This window comes from Cylas formicarius, unplaced genomic scaffold, assembly GCF_029955315.1.
Source record: "Cylas formicarius isolate icCylForm1 unplaced genomic scaffold, icCylForm1.1 PGA_scaffold_10__41_contigs__length_53128322, whole genome shotgun sequence".
Lineage (NCBI taxonomy): Eukaryota > Metazoa > Arthropoda > Insecta > Coleoptera > Brentidae > Cylas > Cylas formicarius.
Window position 1 is genome coordinate 43543346 of NW_026844214.1, and position 14005 is coordinate 43557350.

The window sequence follows — 14005 nt, forward strand, 5'->3', positions numbered from 1 at the left end:
TTTACTTGAAGCCCAAAGTTCGAAAACTTGAATTATGGATTTATACGTGTTTGACAAAAACGCTAATCAGGTAGGTATAAAAATATCTGGGACATTGTGAGTTGATTTTGTATATTCGAGCATTTAAATACAATGTGCATTTCCCTACAAATCAATTCATTGTTTTTAAACTTTTTGTTGCCCGTCAAATTAATGAAGGTATTTAAATATGATTATTATTATCTTGGTCTATGACGACACAACTTTGGAAATAAAGGATTGTTTTACACCATCAATGAAAATTTAATTAAATAGCGAGGTATTATTTAAAGAATCTGTCAGTCTTTAGTTTTGTTTCTTCTTCTACGAAATTGCAAATTCCAAAATTAATATTCTATACCGTCTATGTCCCATTGGTAGAAAGTAAATTAAGCAAATGACACAAGAACTACAAAGAGGACATAACCATAAAAAATACAACAATTCTCACTATATTGTCTATTTTAATTGCGCTTCCTCAATTTAAATGACTACTATTATCCACAATGGGAAAAATCGCTAAAGTGATTGTCTGTGGCATGAAATCTGTTGGAAAAACTGCCATTTTGGAGCAAGTAATTTACGGAAACTTATCAGATAAGGTAAGGGCCTCTGCTCCAAACCTGTTTGTTGCATGTTATCTGATTGAAGGACCTGCATCCTACAATCGAGGATATTTATGTTGCGAAAATCGAATCCGATAGAGGTATAAAAGAAAAAATTAGGTTTTACGACACTGCCGGCATCGAAAATTGTCAAATTTCGACTGCACATGGAACTACGAATCAACAATTACCTCGGCATTACTTGGCCCTCGCGGACGGCTACATTTTGGTATACGACACGGAGAAAAACAACTCTGTGGATGTTTTGATGTCAATTAAAAGTGATATCGACCGGAATAAAGATAAGAAAGAGGTTTAATCCCTGATGTATGGTTGTCCTTTTACCAATTTGATTTACTATTCAGGTTTCCGTTGTGGTAATCGGCAACAAAACGAAAGAAGTTGCCCCTGATACAGATGCAGAGGAAACTATAAATAAAGCAATTGGGTGGTGCAATAGAGAAAAAATTAGACACTTCACCGTATCGGCGCTACATAGACAAACATTGTTTGAACCCTTTGTGTATATAACAAGCAAATTAAATCCACCACCAAGTAAAAGTACATTCACTCCTTTGTCTATGGGTCGGAAAGTATTGAAAGATTCCACTTAATGATTTTTGTTTGCGCGTATAAGTTAATTGTTTTTTTTTTAAACATTTTGGACAGAATTTATCCAAAATGGAAGTTGGAATATCAGCCAGCCAGTGATGAAAATGTAATCTTGAAATTGAAACTGTCATAATATACACGTTAACCTTAAAATGTGGACATTTTTTCATAACAAATTTTCAGGCATGTTTGGTTACGTTTGGGCATTTGGAAAATTTGACTAATGCGGAACTTTTCAAAAACTATTAAAAAAAAAAGAAAAAACTAAAATACGGAACCACCCAAGTGTTCTACATAGAGATTTTGCCGCATACTTTCATAATGTGACTAGTTCTGGATAGATGGCGCGAGCTGCACGGTGTCAAATTATTTGATATGTATCAAGTTTCAATGCATAAGGAATCTAAACTTGCCTGGGAAGAAAGAAATAATAGCTATAATACGTTGTTTTTCGAATATTTTTTTTTATGATTGTATAGTCAGTCTGTGATAACAAGTACATGTCAAATACTATCCATTAGAGCTTTAAAAACTTCTTGACGGTAAAATGTTCTTCTTTTATCCTATACTTATTAGTCCACATATTTACATACCCATATGGTACCCATTTCGGCGCAGTTTTTCAAATCGGAAAAATAATTTTGTGGTTATACTTTGTTCCTGAAATTTGCATCCGCCATGTTTATGTAGTAGTCGATAGCTTTATTTTCGTTACGATCCCTTTTTTAAATCGCAGTCTACCGGATTATCCCGAACGTTTCGATAAAACGGGAACGAAACAATGAAAACAAACGATGTTAAAGAAAGGGCATGCCAAGTGACAGGGCGCGCTCTTAAAACGCACGCTGTGGCTGCTGAGTCCCCGTGATCCAATTACCGCGTCAAATAAAATCAGGCGTAAATCGAATCAGCGTGATTGTCCTCCATTAGCATCGCTAGATGGTCGCGCTCGGAGCATTGCTAACTCGTTTGCCATTTCCAACTAACTGACGGATAATCTGATAAAAGAAAACAAAAGGGCGCCGCTGCTCTTTTCTTCCGTACACCGACGAAAGGCCCTTAAAAAAAACTGATTGCTTTTTGTCGAAGGGCGCAAAGCGAATATTTATTTAAATATTCGTGCCTTGCCACAATGCCACGTGTCACTTTTTTCTCTTAATAACGAGTACTGTGGTCACTATAATCAAGGAAGATGGCATTGTTTGTTTTCATTTTAGTATAGTGTAAATATCTTGCCAGTGCTGAACATCGCCGGGGTTTTTGACCGATACGTTATAGACAAAATAATATTTTTATGTAATCAAAAACTTAAGTAAACTATAAACTTAACCAATATCTGTTAAACCAAATGTCTCGCTAATATTCAGTTAAACATTACCCACCAATAGTTCCTTTTTAACAATAGCGATATCGTTTGTCTTTATTTAATGTGACATTACAAACGCCAAAATGTTGGCGATTTTAAGTACGTTTTCTACTGTTCTGTTAGACATGGCAACATAGCATGTTAATGTTCCTGCCGTAGAAACTTCTAGGATTTAGTCTATCCTTAGCACTCAGCATATATCGATGCGCGAGCGCCCTGTCCTCAGGCAACTGGCATTGTAATTATTTGAAGTCGTTACATAATAAATCTTTAGTTTCTGAACTAACATATTCATTTAACTGTCGCACGAACCCCCGACAGAACATCTACTACGTCTGGTTTTAGTTATTTGTAGTGAAAAAAGTGACTTGGATGTTTAAAAGACTGATAGTAAAACTACCAGAATATTGTGAGGTTTGCCTATATCTAATAGATAATATATTGGCACTACTACTACTAGACGGCATTGATGTTTTCGTAGAGAAGGTTATGATTTTCCGCGCATGCCCCACCATTTAACATCTAGACATATTTTTAAAAAATACTGCGGTAAATATGCTGCATGCAAATTTGTTGGCGATCTATCAGCGGCCATGTTGTTTGTTGGATGCCGCAATCTCATTGGTTTAAATCTTGCGCATGCGCCTGTTGAATGGGAATTCTCATTTTTTTTATAGTTGCTTCATAGGTTCCTCTATTCTCGGCATCGGCAGTGCGATAATACTAGTAGCTATATGGAAGTTTGCAAAGGACTTGGTGTCATTTCATTTGCTTCATTTGCAGGTGTACTTATTTTCTTGTTGTATGTATTTGGGCTTTCGTGCTATTACCTCTAAAAAAGTGTTAAATTTACCTAATTTAACTATGTATTCATAATATATTTAATATTGTTACATTACTATCTTACTCGTCAATGATTCTTTGATCTTGCCGGTAATATTTTGTTTGTAGTTCCTTCTGTAAACTACCTAATTATACACTAGCATGCGGAAAGTGTCATTTAACCACGTCAGTTTCATGTTCCCTCGTTTGCCACGGATTCGAGCAACTTGGGACATTTTAGGATAGACATTTAATAGGGTCTGGGAGCAATCGCATGTTGTGGGAGCTTTTACGGCACGGTTTGAATTTTGTCGTTTGTCAATTCTGCCGGTCATCTCGGTGAATGTATTCGTGTTGTTTTGCAAAAATGTACCCAAAATCTAACGGTCGTAGAAAAAGTACAGTATGCAACACGTTTGGTAAACTTTTTAAGTCAAATATTGTTTACCAAACTTGTTGCATAATATACTCTCACCGTGGTTACCATAAGATATGGTCTGTTCATAGATATAAGAAAGTGACCAATTGCTTTTGAATGGTATTATCCAAGGATGGTCATTAACATACAACGCAACAAGATTATTACCTAAAATTTCGACACTGGTTCGACACTTACCCCGGGGAAAGGTTGGGTTGACTCGACTTATGAGTGTAAAATAAACGCACTATCAAAAAGAGGTAAAAGAATAACTATTTTGCATGCTGGCTCTAAAGATATTTGGATTCCAAATGGACTTTCTCTGTCTGCGAAAAGTATTAACGATTCTCCTCTGGATTACCATGAAGACACCACCGCTGATTTATTTGAAAGTTGGTTTAAAAACAACATTCCTCCTAATAGCGTAATTGTAATGGACAATGCAAGTTATCACAGTAGACAGTTGACTAATACCTAATACTAAACTGCATGTATAATAACGACATTTATTTTCACGAAGATTATACCAAAAAGCAATTAATTGAGGTTCTACAAAGCTTGAACCTACAAAAGGAATATGTCTGTGATAATTATGCAAAAAATCTAGGGCATACAGTTTTAAGGCTTCCACCTTACCACCGTATATTTAATCCCATTGAACATGTTTGGGACCAACTGAAATCTGCCATTCGTCGTAACAATGTTTTTCCCCGTGTTAACTCCAATGTCCTTAAAGTTATAGAAACAGAAGTTTTTAACATCCCTCCACAAAGTTGGGCAAATTCTGTTAAACATATAGAAAAAGCAGAACAATCGTATATCCATATTGCAAATAATATAGAACAAATGATAATTAGAACAGGCGATGATAGCGATAGTGATACTGATATATTATGTGAATAATTTTAAGTAATTTAAGTAGGTAATAAAAATAATTTGTAATTTAATTTTAGATTTAAACATAAATACATACATAAATAAATAAATATTGTTTAGTATCTTTCCTAACAAAACCCCAAATAATTAAATTCTAAGCAAAGCCCGGACCTGTTCGGTCATATTTCATTCTTCCAACTTGCCCGGGTCTTTCCTTAATTCGTATCAGTTAGTCACTTCCTTATATCTATGAACAAACTCTACCTGCGGCGAACAAGGCCCGGCGACTAATAAGACCCACCAGCCAAAACTCGAAACCTACGCTTTTTTAAAATCCGGCAACGTTGCGTTGTTTCTACTAACTTATGTGAATTCCAAACCCCAAAGAAATACCGCGAAATTTGCACGTCTGTAAATAAATCAATTGTAGTCCGAACGACGCTCGGTAATGACGCGTAGTTATTGTTTGGGGTATCTTTTGCTATATAAACGATATTAAAAAGGTAAGATACACATTTTTTTTCTTTTTTTATGGTTAAGAAGAGTTTCCGTTAATAAGACCCATTAAATAGTGGGCCTTATTAGACGGTACTGTAAAATATTCTTTCTTTTATTTAGTTTTTCATCAACGATGCCACCGAAATTGAAACAGCGAGCGAATTGGAGTGCAGAACAACTTCAAGCTGCCATTAGCACGAGAACTCTTAGAAACCATCTGGCGTTCTAAATAAAAAAAAAATAGGACGATCCAGTGTATTATGTGCCTATCAAGAAAACATTTTCCTGAAAGGATACTTCGTCTCTGTGAAATCAGAATGCCGCTAACACCATTGTTAGTACGTCGCTCTGCATATAAATTCTGCATTGAAAATAATATCAGGCAACCATTTGATGTTTCCAAAGGAATCGCTGGTAAGGATTGGCTCTACGGGTTTTTGAAACGGAATCCTAATATGTCTAGGCGCAAGGCGCAACTAATGAACCCAGCCCGTGCCCAAAAATTAAATAAATTTATAGTGGGTGATCACTTTAATACACTAGCTAATTCAATGAAATGAATTTGCACCAAAATCCACAGAACTTTTTCGATATGGACGTGTTCACTTAGTTGCACCTGAGCACGCAGAAAATGTGACCATTGCTGGATGCTGTAATGCGTTGGGAAATAGTATTGCACCTATGGTCATATTAAAGGGAAAGCGATTAAAGCTTGAATGGGAAGAAAACCTACCACCAGGTGCCCTAGTTAAAATAGCCGAAAAGGGTAGCATGATTTCAATAATTGTAACGATAATATTATTGATATTAATATGCACGAGGAACTTCTTCCTACACCGGAACTATACAAATTGAAAGAAAATAAGAGTTTAAAAAGGAAAACCCTAAATTACAAGGCACAGCTGGTAACCAAAGACCTGTTTTTCCAAGTTCTAAATCCTGACCTTCAATATCCATAAAAAATAAAAAACAATTCGTAGCGTCATCATGATCGAGGGTGTCGTTAAGAAAGCGCACGAGTAGAGATATGTATAATAGAGGCTTCCCCCACTCCTCTCCCTTTTGTGGGCGTGTCCTCCTTCCCCACGACTCTTTAGCTCCTCCCCCTTTACCCATAATCCCTTGAAACTGGCCCCCATTGGATAAGCAAGCACCAATGGGGTTTAATCAATCTCCCCACCTCTAGTTTGCGATGGCGGCGAAGCCAATCAGAGCCCAGATATTTTCCCACCCCTAAGAAAAGCAATGGCGTCAATGAGACTTGATCATATTGTTCGCGTGACCATCTGCACCCTCTAGCGGTTCGAATGTAAACTAGTGTCCCCTCTTGGAATAAGATTTTCTTTAATAAGGTAACCCACCTAGTGAATATTGACCATAACATTTATTTTAAAAACATATAGTTCTGCGAATGTGTACCCAGGCGGGTACAAACTGTACTTTTATTGCGCACAAAGGACAGGGGAAATAAAGACGAAAAGTATTGGATTTCTTTTCTCGGAACTGGAAGCTGGCAGGCACCACCAATAATATCTGCAAAACAAAAACCTGGTTAAAATTTTCATTAATAAAGTAGGATATTAGAAACCATATACATTATTAATTTACTAAGCCATCTACCGTGCGTTAACTTCATACATATTTCCGCATGCTTCTGTTTTAAGGTATCGTGAGATATTTGACTATTTATCTGGGAAAAGTTCATATGTCGAAAATATTATGTGTATGTGGCCGTGGTAGGCTTTCTTTGCTATTATAATTTTATTTTTATTATTTAATATTTACAAAATTAATTTATCTATCTTATTGATAATTTTGATTTTCTTTGCTATTTTATTATTTGTTTTTATTATTTAATATTTTCAAAATTAATTTATCTATCTTATTGATGATTTTAAGATATCGCAGTCAGCTTTACTATTTCATCAATTTCTTTTATTTATTGCTGATCTTTGAGGATAGTGTACATACTTTTTTTTTTCGTAACTTATCTGTATCTACCCTTTAATTTCCTATCAAGCCATAAAGCAAACTCGAAAGGCATCTTAACTAAAAAGTCATATACTTTAAAGCTGCTGCTACTACTACATGAAAGTGTGTTTCTATGGCAATTTCAACAACAATGAAATCTGGACGCTTATACTAAATACTGTAATACTCTTCTCTGCTAACGCTCTAGGAGACGCTATTTGAACCCTGTTCAAAGAAAAACTTCTACAGCCCAAATAACCTCTCTGAACCACACTTCAGCACATCACTCTTTCACTGTCTTGCAGCCTTTAGATTAATATTCCGTACTAACTACGAATGCCATACACGAAACGTTCTCTTTCTAATTTTTTTCTATGCGCTACATTAACGAACAGGATCTAAACTTTTCTGTCCGTGTATTTTGTTAGCCACCTTAAAAAAAATAAAAAAAAAGGTATGCGAACCTAGAGGATATTTTCCATATTTTTCACAAATGGTGACAACAATTAATGCAAGTATTATTTTTAATAATAATCCATCTTTCGCTATGACACGAAAACATCGATTTTTTAATTCTAACTTTTCTCATAGAGCTTCCCTTTAGTCTCTATCTGTTCTTTAACTAAATCCCCGCCTTTTTGAAAAACCAACCTCTAAAAATAGTTAATTTTCTCTAATTTAAATTTGTACGTTTTACGCAATATGTGTGAATATTTTTGCTAGAGCATTTAGTTACTTAGTACATGTCCTAATCAATATTTTAAAAATATGATTCTAATGATACGTGTTTACGATTTGAAGATAACGAAACATTCCCCAGTTTTATAAATGAGAGCTCACCGCCAAACTACCAAACATCACAGTACAAGCTACCGTACTACGCCCCCCTGGACAAAATCAGGTTAGTCAGCGTCATTAATTCTACCTGCGTTAACGAATAGCGTATTTTTAATTAAGGTTTAATACGCAGAAAGTTTAGGTAACAAATAATTGCAATGAAACTCACTAACATCATAAATTATTAAAAAAAAATTAGAACAGTTGGAATTTACTGGAGTAACCAATTTGGCACTAAAAATGGAAATTTTCGATACTCTACTTGGTGCCTACAATAAATTTTACTATTATTTTTAATGCAGAGACACAACGATTTTCTAGTTCTGAATTTGATCAGGGGTATATGACCATAGTTTACGCCGACTCTAAAAGGCATGCAGTCTATTGTTTTTGAACGCCCCATTTTGTGTATTATGTTCAAAACAGAGACTCTCTGGGCTTACGACTACAGCTACCAGCTACTACTTTCAATAATATTAACACAAAAAAAGTAGGTGGCATTTCTATAATACGTGCAAAGTTTATGTGAAACTGACTGGAAGACAGAGTAATGCACCAATATGTTACTAAACATATTTCGATAGAATTCCGTAAGAGCTTACCTCCAAGTTTCCTCATTTAGTCAGTCAAAGCATCAAATGGGAAATTCCAATCCAACATATGTAGTGGTGGAAATATATCAATCGCCTACGTTACCGATGGTACCCGACTGAAGCTTCTGCGTCTTCTTTACCCCACATGCCTACTTAAAAAGATACTGGTCTAAGTCTCAATATTCCTGTTAAAAAAAAAAGAGAGGTTCTATATTGCCATAAATATGTGTTTTCAAAATTTTACCTGAATGGTTCGTGATTCCTTATATATGCAGTGTTGGCAGCAATGTGGCGACGGCTACGCTGAAACTTTGCATATCTCGTGTCCCCATGACTGGTCTGTTTCATATATCAAACCTCACCTCGCACGGGTTTGAACCTCCTTTAAAAAAAAAACAGGCAGACTTATACTTATCATATCAAAGTAATACGAGGAACTTATATTTTATGCCAAAACTTACTTCATCACCTCCAAAGGGGAGTAGGGGTTTCTAAAGTATGGTAGGTACATCTCTTTCATTTTTTAATTAAAAAAGTGACACAATTACGCGACGTAACTCGATCCGGATCGTTAACGCGTCTCAAGATGGGGGTTTAGGGATGCTGAGGTCATTAAATTGATTCACTAATACCAGTACACACTGAAACCCCTTATTTCCAAAATAAAAAATTGTTAACTGTTAACACAACAAAAAAACTATTTTCTCACCAATTATATTTCTGGGTCGTTTTCAGAATTTGTCCAACGTAGAATCCCAAGAGGATAGGGCCGCAATTTCGAAAAATGTTCATGTCTCCCCACTATGCATTTGTACAAGAAGCAGGGCCGGATTAACAGCAATTATATTCTTGTCAGTCAACATACAGCCGCCGATTGAATTCTCGGATTCTGCTTTACTAGTTGCCATGGTCTGTCAAATATGTTACTTAAAAATTGTATATTTTTTTTTACAAATAATATACCTTTCCTAAAATAATTCTGCCTTTGTCAAGTTGGACACGGGCACGTCTGTCCGCTTTGAAAAGCGCAGGCGTATGTATCTTCCAAAATGATCCAAGCAGGCTCGGATTGCCAGCAAATACACAACTCGCCGATTCAATTCTGAGATGTTGCTTCACGAGTTACCATGATCTGTCAAATATTTTAATTAAAAAAAAATCTATTATTTAGCAACAATATACCTTTTTAAAAATAATTTCGTTTTTTTCAAGTTCAACAGGACACGTGTGTTCGTTTCGAAAGGTTTCGTAGTCTGTAGCTCTGTCGAATTCTCCAAAATTCGTTAAACCTTCAGATATTTTCAAAATTTGTCCAACGCAGACTTCCACTCACGCAGTTTCGAAAACTTTCTGGTCTCCCCGCCATGCATATGTACACGAAGCCGTTCTGGACTATCAGCAAACAGCACATCCGTCATTTTTTCTTCTCGGATTCCGCTTGACGAGTTACATCGATCTGTCAAATATTTAATGTAAAACAATCTTATCTATTACTTTTACCCAATATTAAGTACCTATTCAAAATTAGTAGCGCCTTTTCGAGTTCGAAAGGTTTCGTAGCCTATAGCCCTGCCGAAATGGCATTGCATTTGTACACGAAGCAGGGTCGGATTGTAAGCAAACAGCACCCCCGGTCATTTTTCTTCTCGGATTCTGCTTCACGAGTTACCATGATCTGTGGAATATTTAGCGAAAAAAAAAAATTATCTATTACTTTTACCAAAAATGAAGTACCTTTTTTCTTTAAAACAGTTCGTCCTTTTCGAGTTTGAAAGGTTTCGTAGCCTATAGCCCTGCCGAAATGTCATTGCATTTGTACACGAAGCAGGGTCGGATTGTCAGCAAACACCACAAGCGTCACTTTTCTTCTCGGTTTCTGCTTGACGAATTACATCGATCGGTCAAATATTTAATATAAAAAATATCTATTTTACCAAAAATACGTACTCTTCTAAGATAAATTAGCTCTTTTCGAGTTTAAGAGGACACGTATGTCAACTGTAGGATGTTTTATTATTATATTTTCCAGTGTCTATAAATTAATAAACAACAGAAGCTTCCGAATACAAAAATTTCAACATGAGTTTTTTTTTCTTGAAACTTAAAAGTTCTAACCCCTAAAACCATATTTTTAATACGCTGGCGGACGTATAACAATCCCCAAAAATTACCATATTTAAATTGTTACTATTGATATATTTCTATTCCGAACTTAACTCAATACATGCAAAAAAAAACTAGCGAATGTTATTTATTATCTCCGATGGGTGGATGATTGAGAAACGTTTAAATAAATCTACCTTTCTGTCTCTCTTTTTCTATATAGGTCACTCATTCTCTCTATCTGTTACTTTCCACAATCCGAATTTACACTTGGCCCCCCAAAAATCTTGTAAAATTTTATCTGCTTAACTTCTTCGCGTTGTTCATATGACTGAATTTTTTGGGAGATATATCGTGCGTTATTTCTATTAAAATTCTGTTTCCTTTTTACATACTTCAAAAACGTAAGCGAGCATTTTTGGTTGTTTTATTAAACAAAAATTGATACTAACCAAGATCCGTATCTCCGACCTCAGCCTCCTTTGATCACTCCCCAATTTTTTTTAATTAAGTATAGAAACCTCGTCGAACATATACATAATACTAGGTCAAAATGTTACGCGGTTACTCATTAAAGTTGCAATTCCGAAAGCTTCTTACCTATCTTTTTCCAGTCTTTTTTGTTTTATTTATCCGTATATGAAACACACATTGAACACAAAACTTAAACTCGTTGGCGATATTGCATTAAGCAACAAACGCGTATAACAGAAACGAACCCTTAACACAAACGCTTCTTTAAACTTCGACTGACACGTGAAACAACCCGCATTCCTACGAAAGGCAGGTAAACCAAGCAGGTCAAATTTTAAGCTACCCTCCAGTGTCGTCGTAGGTTGGGGCATAGTAAATAGCGAATACAACAAAGCGGTAATTTATAATAATTTAATTTGCATTTTATTTAACTTAAGTTGTTTTGTAGAAAATGAGACATTTCTACAATTAATCAATATACTACGAGTACTTTTCCGCTTAATTACTATTTTTGAGAAACAAAAGGAAACGTTAGATTCCATTCAAACTTTTTCGGTTTTCATGATATCTCGCGTTTATTTAGAAGCTAATGGCCTGTGGCCTTAACCAGACGTTTCCAAAGCCTGGTTTGATATTATGTATATAAATCTTAACAAACACGAAAAATAGAGTTATATTGCCACCGAAAATCTGAATTTATGTTTAAAAATGTAACTTCCCGTATTTAAACTATTGCCTGCATTGGCGCCTATATTTTATAGTTTTTTTTTGTATCCTATTTTTTTTGTTTTGCTTGCAAATGTGTGTCCATTTTTCGGGTACTGAATTTTTTTTTCTCAAATTATTACAAATTACTCAAAACGGAGTTAAAAAGAGACGAGGAGAAAAGGGAAGAACCCTTATTTCTCCGACACTGACCTCCGATGTTTATAAAAATTGACGCCTTGACACCCTCCCCGTGAATATTTTACAAAGGATTTTTAAAATTTAACTTCCAAATAACGCATACTCTCGCCTAGTGTCACAGTTTTGGGCCCCATTTTGCTATGGTTAGACAGGTTTATTCTTGTACATTGTCGGGACAAAAGAAGCATCTCCTTCATCCAAATTGACTTTTTCATACCTAATATAACAGCTGCCGGGCATCATCTCGCCTTAATTGTTTCTATTGAATTAATTTTAGTTACAAAAAATTAGATGATCGTCAAAATTGGCATAAAAAGATAATCAAGATTTAATTAAAACAAGAATATGCACAAAAGAAAAGAGATAAATGGCGCATTATTTGATACGTACTTTTTTCTTGTCAGAGCTTGTCTAAAAAAAATCGGGATGGATGGAGGTTCTCCGTCAGGTTTTTTCCCTGTCGAAACAAGTATGTGCGGCGTTCGCTTTGGATCTGGGGAATGGGTGGGGTTATACATATATAAGCTATAAGAAATTTTAATTTTTTATTCAGTTTCCACTCATACAATTTCGTGATAAGTGCAGAGTGAGAAAAATGTCCGAAGTCGAAAATTATCCAACGCAAGCATTGGATTCGTGGGGAAGATTTGTGGTCAATGCGGAAATAATCCGCGAACAAAAATACATTTACGAGGCAGCAATTACGCTGCCGGAATTCGGACTAGAAATTACCTCCGGTCTTAGCCCAGCAAGAATCTTCACTCCTGCAGTGAAAGTGAGCTTTATCCCCTACGTTTTGGCGGAGAAAAGAAGCATTTCGTTCGACGAGATAGACTTCACAGAATTAATACAACAGCTTCCATTGTTATTGTTAGCAGGCCCGACTGGTAAAGTTATGTATTTAACCTGCTTCAAACTCAGCTCTCTACAATGTGATGGTGAAGTCTTGGTCAAGATTGAAAATAGCGAGGGTATACTCTATATTTCGAAAGACTGGGTACAGGAATTAATTACCATAAGCAAATTGGTATTTAAAAGAATACGAGTACTGTCTCGTTTGAACTTTTACGAGTAGTCGATCGACTATTTGGTAGTACGGTTTTTGTAATTCGACTTCATAAAACGAAGCTTTGATTTAACGCCCCTCCATATCTTCCAAAATATACGTAAGAGGGAAGGAACCACTTACTTTAACAATCTTGAAATTTTCGGGGTGTCCAATTAATTTCATAGCTTTTGTCAAAAACCGATTTTGTGCCACTTATGCTCACTGCATCGCCAGCTTTGAACTTTGACTCTTGCACTGCAAATTTTTTTTGGTAAATTATATGCGAGAATCTCCGTTGTTGGGGTAATTTCTGATGGTTTCATTCCGGTGGTACTATGTTTTGTTTGGTTATATTTTGTTGTTATTTTTTTTTTCTTTAATGAAGTTATTTTACGCAATTACTTGTTTTTTTTTTACTTTTTTTTATGGGGGTAAGGATAAAACATACACACACACTGAATTTTAAAAATACATTTATTATTATTAGTTTACAGGTAAATTTCTATTAAAACACAGGTATGTCCCATGCTATCCTTTTGTTGATATCTTGTTTTATCTGCATTTTTCCAAAACGCATGTAGTCCTCCATGCAGTAGCTCTGCTCACTCTCTTCTGTAGAACATAAATATTCTATATGCGGAAAGATTTTGGCGTCTTCCAGTAAATTTTCATGTATAGTCAAATACAATATTCTATCGTAGTACTCGTAAAAGTTCAAACGAGACAGTACTCGTATTCTTTTAAATACCAATTTGCTTATGGTAATTAATTCCTGTACCCAGTCTTTCGAAATATAGAGTATACCCTCGCTATTTTCAATCTTGACCAAGACTTCACCATCACATTGTAGAGAGCTGA

General features: G+C 35.4%; 1 protein-coding gene across 1 annotated transcript; it reads left to right on the top strand.

Moving 5' to 3' along the window:
- The first annotated feature begins 515 nt into the window (after nt 1-515).
- LOC132702804 (NF-kappa-B inhibitor-interacting Ras-like protein) lies at nt 516-2838 on the top strand. Its single transcript, XM_060671600.1, has 3 exons — nt 516-620; nt 670-936; nt 989-2838. Exons 1-3 carry the CDS (start codon nt 525-527, stop codon nt 1235-1237), a joined length of 612 nt encoding a protein of 203 aa, XP_060527583.1. The 5' UTR covers nt 516-524; the 3' UTR covers nt 1238-2838.
- The last annotated feature ends 11167 nt before the right edge of the window (nt 2839-14005 follow it).